The 25,000-nt window shown below is 38.5% G+C and overlaps 2 protein-coding genes and 1 long non-coding RNA gene across 3 annotated transcripts in view; 1 reads left to right on the forward strand and 2 right to left on the reverse strand.

Annotated features, from left to right (window-relative positions):
- Positions 1-25: 25 nt before the first annotated feature.
- Positions 26-17,474, reverse strand: LOC138040954 (uncharacterized). Its single transcript, XM_068886691.1, has 8 exons — positions 17,181-17,474; positions 14,827-15,000; positions 13,832-14,077; positions 8,367-9,031; positions 6,997-7,800; positions 5,360-5,406; positions 3,465-3,576; positions 26-2,563 (listed from the first exon to the last, which is right to left on the reverse strand). Exons 1-8 carry the CDS (start codon positions 17,317-17,319, stop codon positions 2,435-2,437), a joined length of 2,316 nt encoding a protein of 771 aa, XP_068742792.1. The 5' UTR covers positions 17,320-17,474; the 3' UTR covers positions 26-2,434.
- LOC138040964 (uncharacterized) lies at positions 12,221-13,810 on the reverse strand. Its single transcript, XR_011130716.1, has 3 exons — positions 13,578-13,810; positions 13,361-13,476; positions 12,221-12,811 (listed from the first exon to the last, which is right to left on the reverse strand). It is a non-coding gene; the product is annotated as an uncharacterized lncRNA (long non-coding RNA).
- A 54-nt stretch (positions 17,475-17,528) lies between the features above and the next one.
- Positions 17,529-25,000, forward strand: part of LOC138040959 (hypoxia-inducible factor 1-alpha inhibitor-like) — a 16,836-nt gene continuing 9,364 nt past the window's right edge. Inside the window, exons 1-2 of the mRNA XM_068886696.1 lie at positions 17,529-17,693; positions 20,546-21,085. Of these exons, the coding sequence (XP_068742797.1) occupies positions 17,550-17,693; positions 20,546-21,085 (684 nt within the window). The 5' untranslated portion in view covers positions 17,529-17,549. The remainder of the gene's footprint in view (positions 17,694-20,545; positions 21,086-25,000) is intronic.

Consider the following 25,000-nt stretch of genomic DNA (forward strand, 5'->3'; position numbering starts at 1 on the left):
TAAATTTGGAATATCTGAAACACAGTAAGTGTTGCTAATTTTATTAAATAAAATGTCGGTTGGGTGATTTTAAATCATTGTTTATTGCTTTCATCGTCCCACTTTGTCCATCAGACACTACCACGAAAAAAACCCTCAGTACCTAAGAAATAAACACATTACAGCATGGAAAATGCTTTGTACAATTTTTATTCACTCGTTGTTTCGTATCAGAAAACTCAAACACTCATTCGCTGCGCTCACTTGTTCATTTTCTGATACTACTCAACTCGTGAATAAAAATCGTACGCGCGCATTTTCCATGAAGTAATCTCTATGTATCACAGTCTCCATCCATCACGGATAATAGCCCTCTGTAGGCTGTCCTTTCTAACAGAGATTTGTCACGGATCCTTCACGTATATGTCACCGACTGTACCGTCACGGGTTTTACCCATTTTGACCGTCACGGATGTTCGACCGTCATGGGTTTTACCAACCTCCGTATCGGGCCAAGCATTGCAATCGAAGTGAATGAATTGCCAACGGCGAAACCCATCTCTAATATACACTAGTGTATTCCTCACAAGTTTTCAGTGTTTAAGGAGGCTTCCTACAATAAATTTAGCCTATACCATTAGACTTTAGACGGCCACAGTTCTTATATGCAAGCACCTACAGCTTTGAAACTTTAACCACCTACTAGAGGAAGTTTGAAGTTTGTAAAAGTGTACTTGATATGGCGTTCTAGGTTACCATGGCAACGAAACAGTGACGTCATGGTTTTTGATTAGCAGCAATTTCATGCTTTATTCGATCTAAACTTTTGAAATGATACGCAGGGTACTAATCCTGAGGTGTTTGTCTAACGTTTCACGAAGTTTGAAGAAAATCAAAAAAGCCGATTTTAAGTTATTCAAGAGAGAAGTTTTTACGCCTAAAATACTCAATTTGTCGTTACTCTTACAATAACTTTCAAAAGAAGCGCTGTTTTTAACATACAGAAGAATCGCTTGTCATGTAAATCTTTTAGAAGTATCAAGCTAGCTCTCCGTGAAATTCCATGATATAAACTGCTTTTGATGTCCGTTGACAAACTTCAACGGAAAGCATTATATTTTGCGGAATTTCGTCAAACTTCGTTCCCAGAACGTCTGGCGGTCTAGGTGAAAAACTGGTCGCTGAATTTTCTTTAAAATCCTGTATTCTGTAAGGAAGCATATTTCCAAATAACTTGCCAAGCGCCGACAGAATTGAAGTTCGGTATATTCTTTGAATCTCCGCTCACGTTTCTACACTCTCTTTGTTTACACCACTCGAGCTGGCTCTTCCACATTCTAGCATGCAAAACTGGGTAACCCAAAACTGGTTCCACTAATGAGTCCCAAGTATCACTTTGGTCACGTTCGCGTGGTAACGCATCGTGTTGGAAAACAGAGAAAGAAGGGTGCTGATTTTGGCTCAAACGGAGCAAAAATCATGGAGCGTACGTAGAAAAGTTGTTTAAAATGCAGAATTTATTCAGGATATTGCACAATTGTTTTTTTTTTTATTTTCGATGTTTGTTTATGATAATACTAAACTGCTAAAGCAAATTATAATTTTTTTTTTTGGCCTTATATGACGTCTTTTCATTACTTTACTACTATAGTTCAACAGCCCTTTGCTTTCCCTTAACCTAACAAGGCCTATGAACTCCTTCTTCAAATGGCCTATGTCATTTATAATAAAGTTATTGCTTATCACTTTTCACTTGTTTAGCCTGAAAATTGTTGCGTTTGAAAGCCTCAGCTTTTCTCTTCTTGCTTTCTCCTTGGAAAACGATTTTTTTCTTCCAACACGACGCGTTACCACGCAAGCGTGACCAAAGTGATACTTGGGACTCATTAGTGGAACCAGTTTTGCACGCTGGAAAGTGGAAGAGCCAGCTCGAGTGGTGTAAACGAAGAGAGTGTAGAAACGTGAGTGGAGATTCAAAGAATATACCGAACTTTGGAATTTTTTCTCAGTGTCTTAAAAAGCTTCAATTCTGTCGGCGCTTGGCAAGTTATTTGGAAATATGCTTAATTACAGAATACAGGATTTTAAAAATAATTCATCCACCAGTTTTTCAGCTAGACAGCCAGACGTTCTGGGAACGAGGTTTGACGAAATTCCGCAAAATATAATGCTTTCCGTTCAAGACGCCAGAAGTGTAAAACGCTGCGGAATCATTGTGCAGTCTCACTATTCATGATGTCGCCAAACAATAACAAATTGACATGTCCTTCAAGTAAACATTCACCTCAATAATACTCGACAGAACTACAAGGTTGAAGGATAATTAACATAACCCCGAAAGCATTTTCTAATCAAGTACTTATTTACCTGGCTGGGATGTTCCCCTTTTTCCCCGAATACAACAAATTATGTTCTAATTGTGTCAAGAAATTCACAATAATGTAATTAATGCATTCTAATAGACATAGGTTACATCAGAATTTTTCATTGATGGCATAGCCTCCTCCACATTGGTTTCCAGTTTTCTGTATCCACGCCTGCGACTACCACTGTCATTTCTCCCCTCTATGATGATTGCAACGATCTGTGGAAACAAGTAAAACAAACAAGTTAGCACAACAATTTTCTACCGCTTTGCTTATCGATAACACTGGTAACGACAAGAAATAATCGCGGAACACTTTCCATAACGCAAAGTTATATTTTACAGTGACGTTGCTTTGAAATCATCTCATAGGAGTAACACCGGGAAAGAACTTGAAGTGGAACTGCTGCTAGACGTTTACTCCCAATTCTATGATAACAAATTACCTAGAGTAACAGGCCTTCCAGTTATAAAAGGGAGGGAGGGGGGGGGGGGGGGGATCAAGCGGAAAAACGTGTTCGCATATACTGATTTAAAATGACATACCTCTTACTAACCGAGTTTGAGGTCCGTACTGTAAGTTACGCCCTGAGTTTTTTCCCATTGATTTATGGCCCGCTAATTTAGCCAATTAAAGCACGCGTACTATCTCAGAGATATAATAAGGTTACATATAACACCAGTATTTGATATTAGGGCCCCTCAATCCTCCAATTGGTTTTTTTTTCCGTCTTTCGAAGACTCATTGAATTCTGACGAATGACAGTTCGATCCTCAATTCAGGAACATTGATGTTTTGTGACTCGAATCAGGATATACTGGACTTGAAAAACACCAACTCAAACTTACTTTCTATACGAAAAGTACTTTAAAGCGCTCACTGAGCCACTACTAGAGATTGATTGACAGACCGGTACACAGTTGACTCTTGCTAAATTGAGCGCGAGTTCTAGGAAAGTTTGAACAAGTTCAGACGCGGTGAGAATTAGAGATAGAGATTGGTAATCTTGTGATATGGTGTACAATTACATGCAATTAATGTAGGCATTCTGGGGAAGTCATTTTTGACCTTCACGTTAGCGCTAGTTATTCAATCTCAAAGTCAGAATAACCACAGTACCTTCTGTCTGTGATAAACTACGAACACAGCAAATACCATCACTATGGAAATCAGGAAGAAGCCGGCAAAATGGCTCGACTGGTGTTCATAACCATCAGAACCACCGTAGAAACTATGACAACAAGAAGAATAACATAATCACGGATGCAACTGGAAAAGACTGGAAAAGTTCATGTGGTGACAATTTTTCTTAGGATATTAACTTTAGAGGATGCGTTGTGATGTAAAATCACCGACTGACTGGCTCATTTTTTTAATCATCATACCATGTGGGGGATCGTTGGTTTACGGGGAACCTCCACTCTTACTACAGAATAAGTTTAAACCGAATGAATTTATGTTTACATACGAATTTGTTCGAAATTTGTTTATATAAGAAACAGTGAATTTTAAAATATCTTATTTTCACTTTCAAATTTCGCGGCCGCAGACATCTTGAAGAATAGACCTTATTGGAGCTGACACATTTTTTTTGTTTCAAACTACATGCAAGAGAGGCGTAAGGGTCAATTTGATACACAATGACCCCTTAGCCTCGTTTATGTGGCAAAACCACTGATAACTCTGAAAGGGCTATTGTGTCGTGTTATGGTTGCCCTATTGTTCTGACAGAAAGAGATTTTGTCTAATAACATGGGGCAACCGTAACACGTCACAATTATTCAAGATGGCGGTGCCGGCGAAATTTGAAAACAAAAATCAGCGATTCTATATAGCGTTAAGTCGACTACTTCTTCATAGCGATACTTTAAAAAAATTCCTGGCGGGCATGCCCGCAGACCCCCCCAGGTAGCTCGAACCTTCGGCGCTCGCAAGACGCCTTGGGACGCCAGGACATGTCACGTCCGAAAACTCAGCTCCGACCAGGTAGGATTCTTAAAGTTGATGTTTTGTTCTGTTTTACTGATAACGTTTCATTGGCATGGATCCCTATGGTGAGTCGTCAATGAAGTATGTATGATGGTAATACGACGGCTGGGTCCGACATGTTACTTCAGTACGGACAAAAATGTGAAACAGAAACCTTTAATACTTTTTTTTTCCGGGTCGCGATTTCCGTGCGCATACGTAAGGTTTCTCATATCATAGAACTGCTCATGGTTGGGCGACTCCTCAGAGAAGGTACCCCAAGTTAGGATTCGAACTCGGTATCTCCTAGTTCACAGGCGCTCGTGATGACCACTAGACCATGGCAGGCTACGTGATAAACCAGGGTGGGGGGATATTTATATAAAAATTGTGCGCGTGACCGGGAATGAGTTTTTGTGTTTTCGCTGATTGCAATATTCGGCTATCGTAGATGTACATCTCACCTGGATAATATTCTCACGGTATTGTTAAGAAAAATAATTAAATATTTTTAAAGGCCATCGAAGAACCACATAAAGCATCCGTTGATTGGAATCAATGCCATTAACAATAGTTTTAGATGTGATCAACTATTCCACGATAACATTTACACTGTAACTCAATAGTTGCGTCAGAATGTTGACTTTGGACTACGGAATAGGCCTTTTTTGATTTAATAAAATTCAGCTTGATAATGAGGCAGTAAGGACAAAGACAAAGGAGAGTGGACGATATGTAAATATTTTCGCATTCATAACTCATTCCAACGGGTTTCTATTGTTTTTGTCCTCACTGCCTCAATATCAAGCCGAATATTTGATATTTCGAATGGCATATTGAACTGGATACTGAGGGAGACATTGTAAAAACACCAAAATATTATGAACTTAAAGGAAATAGGCTAAAACGCCTTCGAACAAAGTGAAGGCTACCTGTAGCATCTTGTTCAGAAAAATGGCAAATGCGTGGACACTCGATTTCTCTTGCAGTACGATGACTTGATGCTATGAGCGATTTAAAGAGTATGGTGCTTATTATTAAGTTACCTTTTCTTTTCGTAGTTGGGATGCAAATCCATATGATGGCCATCTTCCTATTGTGAAACAAACAAACAAACAAGACAGCCAGTTGAAACGACAACACAAAACAAATTTGAGAGGACTTTTAAATTTGAAAACATTGACTTCGAGTCTCTACACATTACTGCGATTTTCATAATTCTGCGAAATCTCACCTTCAAGCGCTAAGCACCAATCGGTGGCCATTTTGGAATCTGTGGGAAATAAAGGCTTTGTCTTTGCATTGTCTATGCATGTCTACCCTCACACTGCATGAGAGGTGATATGGGTGAATTTCCATACATGGCCAATTGACTCCGCCTCTGGAATGTGAATTGGAGTTTTTTGTTTCGTTCACATCTCAAATACCATTACAGATATCCTTTTCGAGGTTCTTTAGTAAAAAGATTGGTACAGATTCCATTGCTTTCTATCGGCGTGGAGTTGGAATGTATGAATGTGCCGTGAAAACCAAAGATGTTGATTGGTCGGCTATGTCACGCATTTATGGAAGTCAAAACGCAGTTCGAGCATTCATTTGGCGCTTCGATATGAGATTCCGCAGAATTATGAAAATCACAGTAACCTGGAATTTGAATCACCCTGTTTAAGTTTTTCAGAAGTTTCCAGTTTTAGTGGAGCTCCGCGCGGAGCACCATGGGTAGGCAAATATGGTAACTCACATACTTAGGTCCACGCCTCTATGTATGCCAATGTGACCAATAACACGTGACCATATCGCGGGGCTCAATTTTAGAGCTCATCGAGGTCAGCTGTTTTTTTTTTTTTTTAAAAGTTGACCGCTGACCAGTTACTGGTCACGCGGTATGAGTATGTAAAGATAACCTCATTGGAAAAAGAGGTTCTTTAGTTCCTTTTTCGAATTCAAAACTCGTGGTTAACTAAAGACTTCCAAAAACACCTCAAAATACTGTCACATACCCCCTTTCAAGTTTTACTATTGACAAGTTTATCTACAATCTTGGACAAAACTCGTTGGGAAAATGTGACGCTCTAATTTGTCTGTGTGATAAAGAGTCAATTCTTCCTACTTTCGCCCCTGCCCCCATTCCACTGTTGTTTTAAAAAGCGACCAAAGGTTTGCAGAGTATTTTGCATCACATTATCAACATTGTTATTGGGGGGAAGGGGGGAAGGACCAATATATTTGTGAGTGCGTGCCAAATGATGCTTACCGGGAAGCTAGAATTTTTTCCAAGAGTTTTGGCCAAGATTGTAGCATGGAAAAACGTAATGACTTATTCCTGCCTGGATGAAGTCTTCTGAGCCATTAACTAACCTGAAAGGGGTGGCGATTTAAAAAAAAAGGACAGTAAACAACCTAACAACAAACGCAAGCGTTGGCTGCGTTGTTTGTTTTCACAAGCATATAAAACCATAACATTAGGGCTTTCATAATGTGTGCATGCACAGCAGTAACCTCTATCGTTTGTGAGACAACACTCTCCCAGTCTGATTTGAATAATTAGCACCAGGCTGAGAAACCTCGTTTGCTAAGAAACTGCTATCTGATCTCCAACCCCAGTGCCAACTAACAGTTACACCTCTACCACAGTAAATAAAACAATAAGGTCGTGATGCAAATAACTATCGTCATCACTTGCCTTTGGTTGTCCTCTTCTGGAAGACTCTGGAGTCTCTCCTTTTCCAATATCGTCAACTTCGTCCTTTCCGTTGACATTATCTCCCGTCTCTCTGTTCAAATTTCGACTTTTCTCATGTTCATTTTTAGGTTCGCTTTCACGTTCTCTGTCTGGACTCAAAGGCCCATCTCCTTTATTTTCGTCTTCAACTCCAGTCTCGTGGTCAGAATGTTGATCGTCCTCTTCTTCCCTTTCTCTCATGCGGCTTTTTTCATTCTTGCTTTCTTCATTTCCAGTCTTCTTCCTCAATGATGGATCTTTTTTAAGTCTAGTGTCATCAGCTCCACCCCCCATTTCAGAAGTTGGACCTTCTTCATTTTTGTTTTCTTCTTCCTTTGCTTTAGTGTGGCTTTTTTCATTCTCAATATTTTCATTTCCAGTCTTCTTCCTCGATGATTGATCTTTTTCGAGTCTAGTGTCATTAGCTCCACCCTCTATTTCAGAAGTTGGACCTTCTTCATTTTTGTTGTCTTCTACCTTTGCTTTAGTGTGGCTTTTTTCATTCTCGCTTTCTTCATTTCCAGTCTTCTTTCTCAATGATGGATCATTTTTAAGTCTAGTGTCATCAGCTCCACCCCCTATTTCAGAAGTTGGACCTTCTTCATTTTTGTTTTCTTCTTCCTTTGCTTTAGTGTGGCTTTTTTCATTCTCAATATCTTCATTTCCAGTCTTCTTCCTCGATGATGGATCTTTTTCGAGTCTAGTGTCATTAGCTCCACCCTCTATTTCAGAAGTTGGACCTTCTTCATTTTTGTTGTCTTCTACCTTTGCTTTAGTGTGGCTTTTTTCATTCTCAACAATTTCCACTGTGGAACGGATGGATCTTTTTCGAGTCTAGTGTCATCAGCTTCACCCTCTATTTCAGAAGTTGGACCTTCTTCATTTTTGTTGTCTTCTTCCTTTGCTTTAGTGTGGCTTTTTTCATTCTCAATGTCTTCATTTCCAGTCTTCTTCCTAAATAATGGATCTTTTTCAAGTCTAGTATCATCAGCTCCACCCTCTATTTCAGAAGTTGGACCTTCTTCATTTTTGTTGTCTTCTACCTTTGCTTTAGTGTGGCTTTTTTCATTCTCAATATCTTCATTTCCAGTCTTCTTCCTCGATGATGGATCTTTTTCAAGTCTAGTGTCATCAGATTCACCCTCTATTTCAGAAGTTGGACCTTCTTCATTTTTGTTGTCTTCTACCTTTGCTTTAGTGTGGCTTTTTTCATTCTCAATATCTTCATTTCCAGTCTTCTTCCTCGATGATGGATCTTTTTCAAGTCTAGTGTCATCAGATTCACCCTCTATTTCAGAAGTTGGACCTTCTTCATTTTTGTTGTCTTCTACCTTTGCTTTAGTGTAGCTTTTTTCATTCTCAATGTCTTCATTTCCAGTCTTCTTCCTAAATGATGGATCTTTTTCAAGTCTAGTGTCATCAGCTCCACCCTCTATTTCAGAAGATGGACCTTCTTCATTTTTGTTGTCTTCTTCCTTTGCTTTAGTGTGGCTTTTTTCATTCTCAATATCTTCATTTCCAGTCTTCTTCCTGGATGATGGATCTTTTTCGAGTCTAGTGTCATCAGCTCCACCTTCTATTTCAGAAGTTGGACCTTCTTCATTTTTGTTGTCTTCTTCCTTTGCTTTAGTGTGGCTTTTTTCATTCTCGCTTTCTTCATTTCCAGTCTTCTTTCTCAATAATGGATCTTTTTCGAGTCTAGTGTCATCAGCTTCACCCTCTATTTCAGAAGTTCGACCTCCTTCATTTTTGTTTTCTTCTTCCTTTGCTTTAGTGTCGCTTTTTTCATTCTCAACATTCCACTGTGGAACGGATGGATCTTTTTCAAGTCTAGTGTCATCAGCTCCACCCTCTATTTCAGAAGTTGGACCTTCTTCATTTTTGTTGTCTTCTACCTTTGCTTTAGTGTGGCTTTTTTCATTCTCGCTTTCTTCATTTCCAGTCTTCTTTCTCAATGATTGATCTTTTTCAAGTCTAGTGTCATCAGCTTCACCCTCTATTTCAGAAGTTGAAAAAAATTAAAAAAAATAACCGGTTACCGGCTCTTAACAAGAACCCTGCAAGATCAAAAAAAATACACAAACAAAAGAAAAACAAGTGCAGCTCTTCAACAGTCAAACAGTCATACATATTGTACATGTATAATGATTCCTAAGAACACCCCCCTCCCTTCACTACCTCGGGGTGGTTTGGATCTTACTTTGTTCACACATGAAAGCTGCTGACAGGATGAGAATTAAAGGGCCTGTAGCACTCTATTGCGCATGTGTGGCTGTTTGATTTTTGAACCGACGGTCCTTTTTTCAAAGCCAGTATCAATGACAGAAATCCTGTTTAATCGACACAGTGAGACGTGCCCATGTTGTAATAACATTTCTAAACTTCAGTCTGGTAATATACGAAGGACTTTGATGCCATATTGTGTTAGTTTTTGGGATCCGTAGATATAATTCATGTCCACGAAAGCCGGATCAGGCGAAGGGGCTCGGGTCGAAAGGTTCTTACACCTCGTAGTCGCCTTGCATCCAAACAAACAAGAAAACAAGTAATAGCAGATGGGAGAAGGCACATCGAAAGCTTTATATAGCGAAAGATGTCCATGAAAGCTGGAAGAAAATAAAGTGTATGTGCGTGGATTCCACTGACACGGCCTTCACAGGTGAGACGAAGAATGGGGTTATAGTATTTACACTGATTATTGGTTTCCCTTTAGCACTATGATCCTTTGTCGTCAGCTTAGTGTGCGTTTTATTTTGCTATTCGAGTTTTTTATCCGTCAGTTCAGTTGCCATATCATGGAATTATGGCTTTCAGTGTAGGGACGCACAAGGAGCAAATTATTGGCTTCAGCTTTGAAACGTGGCAGGAAGCACCTCGATTTAGCTCTTATGCCCACGGTAGATGAGAATTTTTGTTTGGTAAAAAAGAAGGGCTGAACTTTTTTTTTGTTCTATTTTTTTTCTGATTAGAATAGGGTCAAGCATGATAGATCGATCTGCTCAGTTTATTTGGCATCATTTGAAAGCCAATTTACCGGTACATTCATTTGCCATTCATTGAGCTATCTTTCTGCACAGAGTACAGGTAACATTTTTGATCAAGTATTTTGAAATACACTATGCAACTAATACTCTATCAAGCAGTTGATATATTTTACAAATAATAATAATAATAATAATAATAATAATAATAATAATAATAATAATAATAATCATAATAATAATAATAAATAAACAGTAAGTTGTGTTCATTTTAGTCAAACAGAAACCACCTGGTAAAACTATTTGTGTTAGCACGGATCACTTTTGGCATACTGGTCCTTTGGAATGTGCAAACAGTATGTCTCTGATGTACACATGTCAATGAGAATTCCCTTCACACAAGTTTTATACATCATTATCAACAATGATGAGCACAGCAGTATGGTGATAGTTATTACACTGTAAATGAAGAGATACAGTGTATGTTGTCATGAATTATGGGTATGTTCATTGTTGCAAACTATAAAGGACACTGCAGGTTGGCACTAGTAGTTCAGTAACTCATGGGTTGTTGTTTAGTCAATGTTTGCTATTGGTACCAACTGGCAGAACTGTTTGGCTTACAAAAGGAATTATTGCATAGAGGGTCACCTCAAATGAACAATCACAGACCCTGGGCAGTCAATCACTGTCCTGGCCTAGGTTCATCTGCTGAATGTAACACTAATGGAATATTGCATTAAACTAGTGATTACTGTTGATAGTAATTATTAATAATTTTCCTGTCTTTTCATATTTACTGGCCCATAACCTTTTTTCTAGGGAACAAGTTTACAGAGCAAGGAAAAAGTTGAATATCCTTGATTGGAATTACTGGTATCATAATGGCTTTTCATTTTCCACCACTGACGATCATGCTTACACCATCATTGCAAGAAAATGCAACCAGAGAACAAAATCTTGGGACGTGAGGATATTAAAGGTTTCCAAAGATTGTGGATATATTTGGATGCTGATGGACAAAATTTAAAGTCTGCATTGATGACGACGACTATTATTTTAATCACTCGTGAAGTCTGTCTGGAACCTGATGATCCCAGAATCATTTCTCCAACAATTGTTGAAAGTGAACCTCTTCCAGCTCATGAGCTCCTGGCAAGATGCAGAAACAGATTTTCACAAATAAGCAGCTCATAGAGATTTAAATGCAAAACTTTCAGCTACTGTAAAACCAGGAAAAACATAAATGCCCTCACAATAATGTGTTGCAGTGATGAAATTACTAACAGTCGGGTGTCAATGGAATGGCTCAAGTCAAGCTAATAAGCCTTGCCTTTTTGCTTCAGTTTGGGTAGTAACTTGAAGTAATAATTATATTAACTGTTTTTCTCTCCAAGTTTTGTGGGGTCATTGTGACATGTAGCACTAAGCCAGCGTTGAAACCAGGACAAGATATACAGTGTATGACGTGACAGTTTTTAACCCAAGATAAGGGCTGACCATACATTACACATTGTAGCTTTGAAATCGTTGTTGGAGTTTTGTCTCATGGTAATATATTGTATAACTTTAGAATTTTGTCTCCTGGTGTGATTTCTTATTATGTGGTTTTGTACTTGGCATTTTTAGTGCATATCTTTTGAAAACGGAAATAATTTAAACTACAGTAAAAAAAACAGTGTAAATACAAAAAATGGAAATTCCAATACAGTGCTATGATATTGGGAAATTGACAGTTATTGTAAAAAGTGGTGTTGAGAGTTACATGTGAATACAGATGACAGACAAGCAAAATCAAATTTAGTTATTGTTCATATACATGTCTGCATCAAATTATTTGGAGATGTGAAAGCATTAATTATTATTCTAAGACAATTTCCATTCTTGCAAAAGTTTAAGTCAGTCTAAACCAGAAGAAATGGTGTCACAAATAAATGTAATCTAAATTGCCTTTAAAAATAGTTTTTATCCTAAACCAAAGTTTCACAACAAGGCAACTAAAACAAGTCAGTTATTGGGGGTGATGGTATGCTGAAAATAATTATTAGAAGAGGGGATCCTGAGATTTTCCTGATATTTTTATTTGGGAGTGGAGGTTCCCTTTAATGAAAAACCACACACTCTCACTGTGGTTTTGTGCCTATTACTTCCCAACATTTAGACAGTTCAGAAATCCATCTAAACACCTGTTGCTTAGGGGATAGTGTCTTCTAGTACAAAGTATATGCACACAGCAGAGGGAACAACTTTCCTCTTCCTTCTTCCAAGGGCAGTCACCTTGTGTATCTAGGATGTATAAATATTGTTTTCAAACAGAGTTTTCAAAAGTGCCTTGTTTGTGAAATACAGTTGCATCCCCACATCCTTTGTTTTTGATGTGCTGGCTCATACACCTGTAGTACGGCAGTTACCTTGTTTGCCCAATTAGGGAACTGGCTTTTGGTCAATAGACCAGTTTCATAAATGGCGACCACCTTTACAGTTTTTTGTATTTATGTTAATTACACCTACTTCCTTCATTTTTAATAAATTCTTTTAAAAGTTGCTTGTCATAGCAAGACTAGAAAGGCTTGTTAGCTAAAACAGAAGATCATTTTATTTGGCAGGCATGAAATAGATCTATACAAATGTAGGTTGTCCACTTGACTATGGTACGTCTGCAGGTCGGGTGCTGGCATCTTCATGGTCAGAGGCATTTCATCTTGTTCCATAAGAAGGCAATCAGTATAATCCATGCTTCCCACTCCCTTCTGTAGTGCCTTTATGGCCAGTTTCCATGCCATATTTATCAACTCCTAGGGAAAGAGACTATTTATTAATGTGGTACATTGCAATTCCCTGAAAGAAGTTTATTGATTTTATGAAGTGATGATGTACATACATGGAAGTCCCCACAAAGACTTCCATAAATTTTTGACTAGTCACAACTGGCTAGGAAGGTTTTTTTTTTTTGGAAAAATCTTGAAACGTGATATGCTCATCAGCTGAACGGTGAAATTGACATTATACAGGTGATTTGGCAGAACAAGTTACTGCAAGTAAAGCAACCAAAATATATTTGAATGCATGGTGATTTTCTAATATGGCGTGTATTCATCACTGATTGTACATTCTGAATGTTTGATTTCTTCTGATTTTTTTCTTCCTCGCTCATCAAATGTTCTTGATTTTCCTGGGGCACATTTGCGACAGCTGTTTTTTACTAGCACTTTCTAATTGAGAAAATCGCAGTGAACTCGAATACAACCGGTTAACAGGCCTTGATAAACAACTCAGCTTGTCTGTCGGCCTGCCGGAAACCGCAATCGCTGTGAAAAAAGAGTGATAAACATATTATCGCCCACCTTGTTTCTGCATGGTTTCGTCGCTGTTCCACATATGCAAGTCTCTGTGTAAGATAGATATTTTTCGTACAGTTTTCCCTGGTCATCCCTAACGTTCAACTGCAGAACACTCGAGGCTACAGTATGACAAGTGAAGAATTCCATTGAAAGAAAGGCCTTGAAATTTCACAAATGGTTCACCTTTTTAGCCCGAAACAATTTCATCGAGTTTCCTTACGTTTTTCTCCTAAGGGCTCGAAGGGCTCTGCGGAAACACTGCGTGTGCTTCGCCATTTTATTTCCAAGATACATCCAACGATAAATATCTCATCTCGCGAGTGTCGTGTGAAGATTTCTATTGGTTGAAAATTGTGTGGTTGTCAATCAAGCTAACACATGCGCTTTATCGTGACACAGTCCCTTTAATCCTGTAGAAAGGATAAAAAGAGAGGATCTTTCTTCTATTTTTGATAAATTCAAACTTATCATTACTTGTCAGTGATCTCTTGTTTCGTGATCTCAACTTGCCAGTGGTAAAGTATGGTTCTAAGTCATGGGCAGAGATCCCCAGGGAAGCTGCATTTCCATTCAGTTTATCGACTTTCCGTTTAGAAGGATTCTGTGGTACTACGTTTCTCCTAAACCTCCCAGGTTGAGGAAAAAATGGTACAGGTTTCTCAGGCGTAACTCCGTTGTGAACAAGCTCGAAATAGGTTTGGATTGTATTTTGCATCGAATCTGCAACACAAAGCCAAGAACTCTTACATCTACATGTATATATGTACATTCTAAATGAAAATTGCCAGTAGGCACACAGGTCGTCCAATTGAACGGAGAAAATTTTTGCAAAGTTGTTTTCAATACAGCTCATTATGTTGAGGTGTTCATTCTGCCAACACATTACTGCCCCACAAAAGTGGAAGGTTTAGAGCAAAGAATTTGACAAAGCCAAAGATCTGACCCACATGAAACATGCATCAGGAGAGAGCCATTGAAAATGTAGAGGGCCCTCTAAGCTGATCCTAGCATGGCCCAATCAGATCTCCTCACAAACTTATCAAGAATATTGCACATACATGTACACTATAATACAGGTACATGTCTTCATCATCGTCGGGGTGATCCCTAAAGGTTGCAGACGATGGACTTCATAGCCTAAGGAATTTTGATGATTGGGTAATGAAAGGTCAGGAGTGTGTCCTCATATAACTGGTCTGAAAGCATACACATATTTTTTTGATTATTGTTGCTCGACAAATTAATTGTGGTTGCAATGAAGACATGTTGTTCTAGGTGGTAACATAACACTGGTCTATAACGTTGTTGTCCCTCCTTTCTTCTCTGATCTGTCCTCTTCAAGTTCCTCACATTGCCTGGTTTTGAAGGTATACATGTATATAGGTTCCAAAGGTATAATACTGCACATTATAAACATGCACCATATTGCTCACTTCTTCAAAAAAAACAAAAAAATTACCAGTACCAACCTGACATTGATGACTTGCATGTTTCATTACACTTTGCCTCTGTTTCAAAGTTGTTCTTATTGCCATCACAACCTCCATAAATAAATTCCTCACACTCATTAGCAGTACTGTTGAAATACCACCTACGGAAGGCAGCTCGGCAAGGGCCAGTCTCCGGTGGAAAATAACAGAAGCCTAAGAAGCAGACAACAATCCTTGTCTTTAGTGATACAAAAAAGATGAACGTACAATTAATTATAGAAATCAACCCTTTCCCTTGGATATTTTGTCCACACAAACTTACCAAAATTAGTACTAAAATACAATGTAAGTTACATGTAGGAAAAAAAGACTTGGCCATGACTTGAGCATACGTGAAATGTCTTGCAATGAAGTGAATATTTGCATGCATAACACTGTGTGACAACAAACTGAGAGGAGTCAATATTATTAGTTTAAGAAAAACAAGAATTCAAGAGCAGAATTGATCACAAACTGTTATTCTCTCATCAGACAAGATGCCAGGTAAAAACTACAGTACATGTAATGAATTTTTTTTAAAACATTAAAATGTGATGAAGGGATTTATTTATCGACGGTGTCTGCAGGATATTTGGACTTCCTGCAAAGGAGCAGTCATGAATTCCTTCATTTCATTCACCAGAGTTAACTTTAACATACAACATCTCTTTCTGTGCAATCATGAATAGATTATAGCAGCATGGCAGGACAACAATGAAAATAATTGTTATTAGTACAATTAGATGATTAAAAATGATTGAAAATTCCCTGTGCTGATCAGTTGCTCTTGAGGTGATTATTACTAAGAAGTTTTGTTTCAAAATGGCCACAAGCTGTTTTGTCGAAGTGACAGACAAAGAAATTAGTATCATTTTTTGAGAAAAAAATGCTTACATGTATTTTTCAAATAATCAACCATGTAAATGTACTTACACCAATAATTAATATTTATAATATTATTGTTCACCTCAGGCTTAGTGAATTAAAACCTTGAATTTGTCTTGCTTTCCATTCACCAATATTTACCTCGCATTCAGCGAATAATTATTATCGTGTGAACCTAGTTTAATGGCCAACAGTATAACCTCTCACGAGTCTCTTGTACACGTACATAGCTCTGTGGTAAAGCATCTTGAACTAGTAATCCAAAGGTTGTTAGGTTTGACTCCTGCAAAGGAGCACTCAGAATTTTTCTGAGTATCCCTGAGAAACCATTGGTAAATAAACCACTTCATTTCATTCCCCAGGGTTTAGTACTGTATTTTAACATCTCTTAAAATCATCAAATTAAAATGTGATAGAAAGGAAATCTGAGCACTCCCCCACTAGAGTGAAATTACTAAATCCCTTATAAATAGGGAAGATATATGTTTTACAAAAATTGCCTTTGTTATTCAAATTTGCCAATCGCAGGAACAAATTGGTTGGCACATTAATAACAATAGATGATGTCAACGATATTTTTCGTATTGTTGGACAAACAAATAGACCTAATCGGCTAACTCAATGTTGTACCCAATTCAAATCTCCCGGGACTAAGATTCTTTGTGTACTGTATTTGCATGATAATCTAGCATTCATATTTAAATGATATGGAAATACCTGGAACAAAACGTTTTATTCCCAAAGGGTTTGAATTGGGTACAACATTGAGTTAGCCGATTAGGTCTATTCTTCCTTCATTCAGACAAAATCTACATTCCAAGTGATCTGGTGACGTAATTTGGAGGACTGGGAAGAAAAAATTTAACGCTGTATCCCACAACCGCTCGCGGCCTTAGGTTTTGTTTCCAAATTTCCTGCAGTATTTCCATCGCCAAAACTCAACAGATCATTCCGTGTCTCCCGCATTTCAAGTGGAAACAGCCAAGATCTACGGTAACCTCACCTCTGCCATGTTGAATTCGGAAATAACATTCAAGGCCGCGCGCGGTTGTGGGATACGGCGTTAAAATTTTTCTCCCCAGTCGTCCGACTTACGTCACCAGATCACCTGGTTGTAGTTGTTGCAATATCTTCAAAGGATTATTAGAATAAATAAGCTTAACCTTACTTGGCCATGGGAGAACTAGCTAACCAATAATTTATAATGTATTGCCAGTAAATTACATGGACCCTGGATGAGTATTTTCAAAGTACAGTTAGCTGTTCCACGGAACCACAGTATTTCAAGTGTCTATTAAAATAAACATGAATTTAATTTCACACAACGCGCACCAATACTTGAAAATTTAAAAAGAATATGGAAAGAAGCACACCACATTTTGAAAGCAAAAGAAGCTTTTAGAGCCATATTCACAACAGCAAATTCACTTAAAGCAATTTGAAAGTAGAAAACATAAAAAATATATTACCACGTTGTTTAGTTAACGCTGAAACAGCTGCTGTAGACATCTGTACTTGTGCCAAACAAAATGAAAATCCCAACAAAAGAAGTGAATTGGCACAAGACCTAGAAACTGGTGCACATTTTGATCCAAGGTTCGAACGCATCTTTGAAGACGCTTCACTATATTTTAGCTTTCTCAGAGCATAAAGCTCGTGCACGAGGAAAAAAAGTCCACTGATATCTTGTCACATAGAATCTGAAGCTCACTTTCTTCAAAAGCTGACATGGAAGCACTGAGTTCCAGTGCTTCATAGAGTGCCTCATCGCGCATGAATTATGGCGCTTATAGCCCCCGACCAGTCGCTGAGAAGTTGCCGGCTCACAATAATTAAAAATGGCGTCGGTCGTCAACGAAAACAGAGCGACATATGTTGATGTTGAAGGGCACACAGTGAGAAAGTATGATTTTTTACAACTGTCAAAAATTCCGAGACTAGACTATAATGATCCACGGGCAGAATCAATGATCGCAAACGAGGTGAGTCAAAACCAGAAAAAATAATTACAAGCAATATTCCAGCCGTTTCGCTAGTAATTAATCTCCAAAGCTAAATAAGGTAACGTTAGATTAAAGTCGATCTAATTCCGGTTGCTTTAAAACAGCCTGTTCAGCGTCTTCATTGCACGTCTTCCATTTATATTTACAAAACGATAAATTTAGAGTAGACTTGTAAATTGTAACTATTTTCATCTTTTGGGTGCTTGTAGTAGTGACACATAATTTTTGGGTAGTCACTTTCATATACCTCCCTAAAATTATGCATGACAAAAGAACCTTTGTTATTCCGATTAGGCATTCCTGATGGTGTATTGTTATATTGGCTAAAACTGTGCTTTTGTTTCATGCACAGTAATTATTTCGGATCCGACAATCCCATATTTTAGTATTATATACTAAAAATTTCCTACTATCAATGGTATTACATTTCGGGTTCTTATTCTATCGAATCATGTATTCAAATTCATTTAATGGTGTCATACAATATTAATTTCTTTGGAAATGGTATCCAAACAATTTGCCCCATGACAATTACATTGTATTTTAGCACCACTCTTGGGTTTCCTACTCCTTCCCCCACTTCCTTCTTCCTTTCCCATGCTTAAGATGATTAGAACCAAGAGCAGTGGCCTTTGTTCTTACTTGAGAAGTTTTGGTAATGCTATACAGGGCTTGAAGTTAACGAAAAAATCCAGTCACAAAATGCGACAAGATACAAAAATTTAGTTAGTTTAGTTACAAGTTTTAGTCGCAAAATTGTTGCACTACATTGTGCTGTCAGCAGTTTAGCAAAAAAATATGAGCCTGCAATACTTGCAAGTAAGGAATTACCCCTGAAAATGGCGAATGATCGAGCGCATGGAGTTGTGCACGTAACATCGCAGCTAAATTACGCTACAATTATGCTATCTTCATTTATTTACCTATCTTTATTTATTTTAGCAAAAGCAGCAGCAAAGTGGCAACTGCTAGCCCTTTCATCAACTGTGTCATGTCAATTTTAATAAAACCTCTGTTGTCATGTTTCCTTTTGTTCTTATAGTTAATTTTAGCATTTTGCACACACTATATTACACTGTATATTGAACTCTGTTTTTTGTAATTCAAACTGAAGATGACAGAAGATTCTGTTGAAACATGTTTTTAAAAAACGTTGTGTTGTCTCTTAAAACTTCACACTTGAAGTTCAATTATTAATGTTCTCACTAATTATTACAGTAACTGTTCAACAGGTACATGTAGATCAATTACATGTACCATGTACTGGTCGGTACATGTAGATCAGGTACATGTAGATCAATTGTCCTTAATTCACAGTGTAAATTACTGTCCAGAAGATATTGATCATGTTAAGATTTTAGATCATCCTAGTTAACTGACATTATGTATGCAGCAGTGGAAGGAAAGACTGAAAATGTCAGGCTACATTGTAGCTCAGAGGTTTCAATAGAAGGCGGCTACCCGCGATAGACCGCCGTGTACTTTGATCCATCCCGACGCCTACTTCGCACAACCATTTGAAAATTTTGCTGTACAGTTGTTTTTCCACCCTTCTCTATTATGAACATAAAATCGCTTTACTTTCTTCACTAAACTCCAAATTATGGACTTTTCTTCTCAAGAAAAAAAAAGTCTACATATTCAAACAAACGTAATGAAAATCGCAACGACGTGACGAAAATCGCGTACAGCTGTACATGGCGTCTTTAGGGCTTAGTGCTCAATTATATGACATTCTACTTATAATGTATGAATTCAGATACTAATAACCAGCAATTTCTTTCAAAAATGACTCTAGAGCGGTTTTCTATTGAGTGTCGAAAGTAATTAGTGAATTGCTTTGGTTTTGCATTACTTCGCTCAGTGATTGGTTCAAAGTTCTCGCACCAGTTTTTCAACCAATCAGAAGTGGAACCAAAACCAATCGTGGCTCGTGCATGCACATATTCCCACGCTTTTGTGTCAGCTACGTGTAATTACGTACTTCGAGTTTTGGTTGTTTCAGTGGATTGTCTCTGTCCTTTTTGATTGTTATCACTTTGGTTTTGGTTTTACGACACTCATTTGAAAACCGCTCTAATAATTGTAGTGTTTTATTGCTTGCGTAATTAATTTCCATTGCCTTTTTAGAGGGAAACATCTTTTCGGAAATGCTGGAAATGGCATTTCCAAGCTTGTAGATTTCAAACATTTCTGGGGGAGCATGCCCCTAGACCCCCTTGAGGCTAAGCCTTCAGCACTCTGGATTCCACAGCCGTCTACTTTACTTTCCCAGCCACCAACTGCAAAACTTACTGAAAGCAATAGTAGCTTGAACGTTGACTTTTAACCCATCAGACCTCTGTGATATTGCTGTGGTGCTCTGTTAATTGAACTATCAAGCCAGTTGGGACCTGGTTGTTTTGTGAGTTCGTTATAGACTTGTATTTACATGTACATGTAGTATTCATAGCTCAATTAGTTTAATTATACATATCTTCTGGATTTTAGTGATTTATTTAGTACATGCATTGTTGCTTTTGAAAACCCAAGGCCATCATGAAAGTATCCTGTAAATGGCAGCCTGGCAAAGTTTTTTAAAATGGATAATGACTGTACATGTATTCTGGGCAGGAAGAAAATGTGATTGTCTCAGTTGCCATACACAAGAATAATGATTGCACAGTAACCAGTCATTGTAGGAGAGGGAAAATGATTACATGTATTCTAATTGAACGTAAACATTGTTCTTGCATTTTCTTAGAATGTATCTTGGCATTTCCAAACAAGGAAATCAAACCAGGGAAAGTTTGTTTATTGTTGTTTGTTGATGTTGTTTTTTTTTTTTGCAGGAACCAATTTTGTTAACAAACTCAGGTGTAATATCATCAGCACTAAAGTGGGACTTAGACTACCTCAAGGAAAATCTTGGTTCGGGGTCTTTTTCAGTTTATACTTCGAAAACTTCCAAGTTCATGTATTACGATGACAAAAGGGCAAAGCAGTGGCCTAACTTTATTCCACCAACTCAAAGAATTCAGATGAAATTTGATGAATTCTGTTCAAGAATTAGAGATATAGAAGCATCAGGCACAAGATTATACTTGCAGCAGATGCTCGATGATACTGTGGGGAAAAATATAGTAAAAGACTTTCTTGAATTCAAGTGGAAGTGGCTTACAGAAATGCAAAGAAAAATGAACTGGGGCTCACTGACTTCAAATCTCCTTCTTATTGGTTTACCTGGGAACATTACACCAGTTCATTACGATGAACAGCAAAATTTCTTTAGTCAATTAACTGGATTCAAGAGAGTTCTTTTGTTTCATCCCAACCAGTTTCAATGTCTTTACCCGTTTCCATTGTACCATCCTTGTGATAGACAAAGCCAGGTAAGAAATTGCTTTGGATTGTTTATGTCACTCTTTCACTTTACATCATCTGATGCCCATGACAGACCAGTGCAAGTACTAAGAGTTTGATGGATTTTGTGTATACATGACTTTAGGAACAGAAGACTTGTGAGCCAGGGGCAGTTTAATATAAACAGTTCAGTCACAGTGGTTAACTGTATGAGATTTGTACAGTGAAACAATGGGCTTTGTGATTTGAGAACTGGAACTGTCAGCTGGTGCTTTATCAACTAAACAAGAACTGACTTGAGGTCATACTATTTATTTTTCCACGGCTCAATCTCGTTCCCAGAGCCTCCATTACCCTTGTCCAGCAGAACAGGCATGGGAGGCTCTGGAATAACTGCACATCCGTGAGGGTAGACTGCTCAGTAGTCGACTGCTGAGTAGTCGAATGACCCACTTTGGTCACGCAAGCGAGCTGAGGAAAGAATAACGATAAAGAGAGATATAGGGTCTCTCTATCACCATTCTCCCCTCAGCTCGCTTGCGTGACCAAAGCGGGCAGTTCGACTAAGTCAAAAGGGACTGCGAGCAGTCTAGCATGAGGGGAGGCAACTAGAAAGCAACAAAAACCACTGGAGTTCACCTTTCCAGGAAGGGCTTACATGTACTTTTCTCTCGCAAGACAGTACACGTGAGTATAAACATAATAAATTGCACTTGAAACGTTTAAACTGCAGAGCATCATAACAAGACACATCATTCTTTGCAATCAAAACAGATGTCATGCAAATGACAATTCGGAAATTCAAAATGCTGTATTTTCAAAAACAAAGAATTTAACGCAACTGGTAAGTTCTAAAAATATTTATTGCTAGATCATCTTCAACCTCATACAGATAAAAATCCTGAAGAAATCACGATTTTGAGTAAAATGGCGGGAAATGATTTGACCAGAGTCTCTCTTCCCCACCCCAGGTCAAGGGAGCAATGACTCTGGGAACAAGATTGGCCATGGCCCTGGTAACGCTCTAAGAGGTTTTGTCCTTGGCCCTAAATTTCCATTTCCATTTCCCAGTTTTATGGGACTGGATTGGAGGTGAATGGACGCATCATGGCTTACTCCGCTATTTTTAAATACCATTTTCTTCTTCTTATCCTTTTTAACCGTTTAACCTTCAATACGTATCCATTGGATCATTTATTAGACAATTGCAACACATCAGTACAAATTTGGATGGAAAGTTAAACAAGCAAACGAAACTAAAAACCGTGTAACCAATATCGATGATAGTGAGCTGGTTGTAAAAAGGAACATTGCAAGATATGTTGAGGAAACAGGCTAAAGTGAAATGGACAGAGCATAATATGAATAGTGATCTTGTGGAATGCACGAGAAAAGCGAAGGATCTGATATCGTCTGTAGACCCTCCACAAAACACTACTGGGAGGAAGAAGGGTTATGTCGAAGTAATGGCTGATTTATGTGTAGATAAGGGTTATGGATACTTGGGGCTAAAAAGCCAGAATTTATGGGATCAAGCCTCGAGATTGGAGAAAATGGAGCAAGAGTAGAACTTATATACACGGAATAGTAGGACTTTTTTTCGAGGGTGCGAACAGGTCGATGATATAGTAGAGAAGGAGGCAGAGGAAATAATATTCAAGCTGACTAATTCGAAACATTAAAAAAAATAGCCCACAACAGCAGTTTGAAAATGCTAATTCCATTAACTGGTGTTTGCATAAACCAGTAACAATCGAGAGTGGTTGAACACCTTCTCCCACGGGACTGCCTAGTACAATAGTCACAGATCAAAGCAAAATCAAACCAAATCTGCCCCTTTATGAGGCGTTTCCTTCTGAAATAAAGAACAAAACATGCGAGCCTCTGTAATAATTCATTGTCAATGGTGTTTACAACGAAATCGTCCACTACAGGAGAAGTATACTCAATGTACCATCTGGCCCTGCAGGGAAGAGTTTCATCGAAGAATTAACTTTCTGGATTAAGCAGTTCAATGCAGATTCTGATTTGAAGTCTGTTGCTTTGAAAGCATTTATGGTGATCCCAACTTTGATCCTGCAAAAACCATCCACTGTTTCTAAAAGCAAGGAACACAGCACAGCAATAGAGCATTGATTAGCTCTTTCTTTCGAAAGAAGGGGAAGAAGAATTTTCGAAGAAGAAGTGAGGTTTATACAGGGGACATTTGTGTGAAAGCTAGGACGGCCGCGGACATTTCCAAAGCTTTTTCAAAGCTGGTTCTGCAAGGAAAATAATCAGCTGTAATGAAACTCCTAGATAACGAGAGCTCGTCTGGCCTGCTCGACCTATCACCAGATTTCCTGCGAAGGCTACACCTACATGACAAGCAACCAGAGGCGGCTGATATTGCAGAGGAGAGTTTGTTGCGCGGCCCAGTTGATTATGTTCCACCAACCGTGTATGATAGATGAAGAAATGATTTACAACTCAGCAAGCAGAACCAAGGGCTCAGCAGGGCCATCGGGAATTGACTCGGAGCTTTATAGGAGAATCCTGTGCTCTAAGACCAAGGGTAAAATCTTAAGAGAACGGATAGCAGTGTTCACAAGAAATATGCTTAAGAAATCGTAACATCTGGATCTTTACTCGAAGCCTTTACATCTTGCAGGCTCATCCCGCTCAACAAGAACCCTGGAATCAGACCAATTGGTTTTGGAGAAGTGCTGAGGAGAGTAGTGGGAAAAACGGTCAGCAGTTTCTAAAAGGAGGAATAAAAGAAGCGGTGGGTCCCCTACACGTTTGTGCTGGTCATAATGCAGGAGCGGAGGCCGCGATACCTGTAATGAGCCAAGTGTTTGAAGAAGAAGGAACAGATGGGATTCTGTTGATCGATGCAATAATGCCTTTAACCGAATGAAAAGATCAGCGGCTTTGCACAATTTCCACATCACATGCACAGAAATGGCACTCTATGCCTTGAACACCTATAGAAGCCCATCTAGACTGTTTATCTGCAGTGGAGGTTAAATCATTTCACAAGATGGCACTACACAGGGGAATCCCCTAGCGATGCCATGGTATTCAGTCAATGCATCTATCATCAGGGCCTATTCCTGAATAAGCAGGAGTTCAGAGACTGCCTACTCCTATGGTATAGTTTGCCTCTAGTCGATCTACCAAGGCTATGGGTGTGTGGGGATAAATTTACTGTAGGCCATGCCTGGTCATGTTAAAAGGGGGGCTTTGTAGTGCAGAGACATGATGGTGTCCGTGATTTATTAATGGGATTCATCAATAAGGTCTGCAACATTGTGGAAATCGAACCACACGTTCAACCCCTCGACAACGAGCGGCAACATTTGAGAAGTGCTGTCACAAGCTCTGAAGCAAGATTAGACATCAAGGCCCGCAGGAGGTTTCTGGTCAAGAGGAGTTACAGTATGGCATTTTTTGATGTAAGAGCTATGCACATCAACTGCAAGTGTTACCAGAACAAGATGTATTTAAGGAGCAAGAGGACGAGAAGAAACGCAAGTACACTGTACCAGCAGCGGGTGCTAGATATAGAGATGGGTTCAGTCACACCTTTAGTGTTTGGAACCAATGACGAAATGGGAAATGAGTGTCAGCGTTTCCTGAAGCATCTTGCAGATAAAATAGCTCAGAAGGACACTGAGCCATATAACACAGTTATCGCATGGCTCAGGACACAAATCTCTCTCGAACTTCTAAGATCGGTACATGCATGAGTGAGAGGTTCACGAAGGCCTTTTCACAGCAAGATAGAACACTCCTTAGACTGTAAAATGAATGTCGCCACAGCGGGCACGTAAAGTTTTTGGCCAATTTTTCAAGCTAAATGCTTTTGTATTTTAAATTTTTATGAAATTTCATATATTAATTTTATCAATCGTATTTTGTAAATAAACTTGAATTGTGAATAAAGTTGATCATTTTTTTTT

This window comes from Montipora capricornis, chromosome 3 (assembly GCF_036669925.1).
Source record: "Montipora capricornis isolate CH-2021 chromosome 3, ASM3666992v2, whole genome shotgun sequence".
NCBI lineage: Eukaryota > Metazoa > Cnidaria > Anthozoa > Scleractinia > Acroporidae > Montipora > Montipora capricornis.

What these genes read in the sequence shown, in the direction of transcription:
- LOC138040954 (XM_068886691.1), bottom strand. Translation starts at nt 17,319, where the DNA reads ATGCGTTCGAACCTTGGATCAAAATGTGCACCAGTTTCTAGGTCTTGT. An exon ending in ATGCAAGTCATCAATGTCAG is followed by an intron (nt 14,078 to 14,826) that starts GTTGGTACTGGT and finishes TTTGTGTTGCAG; the next exon opens with ATTCGATGCAAAATACAATC. An exon ending in CCCAACTACGAAAAGAAAAG is followed by an intron (nt 3,577 to 5,359) that starts GTAACTTAATAA and finishes TTGTTGTCATAG; the next exon opens with TTTCTACGGTGGTTCTGATG.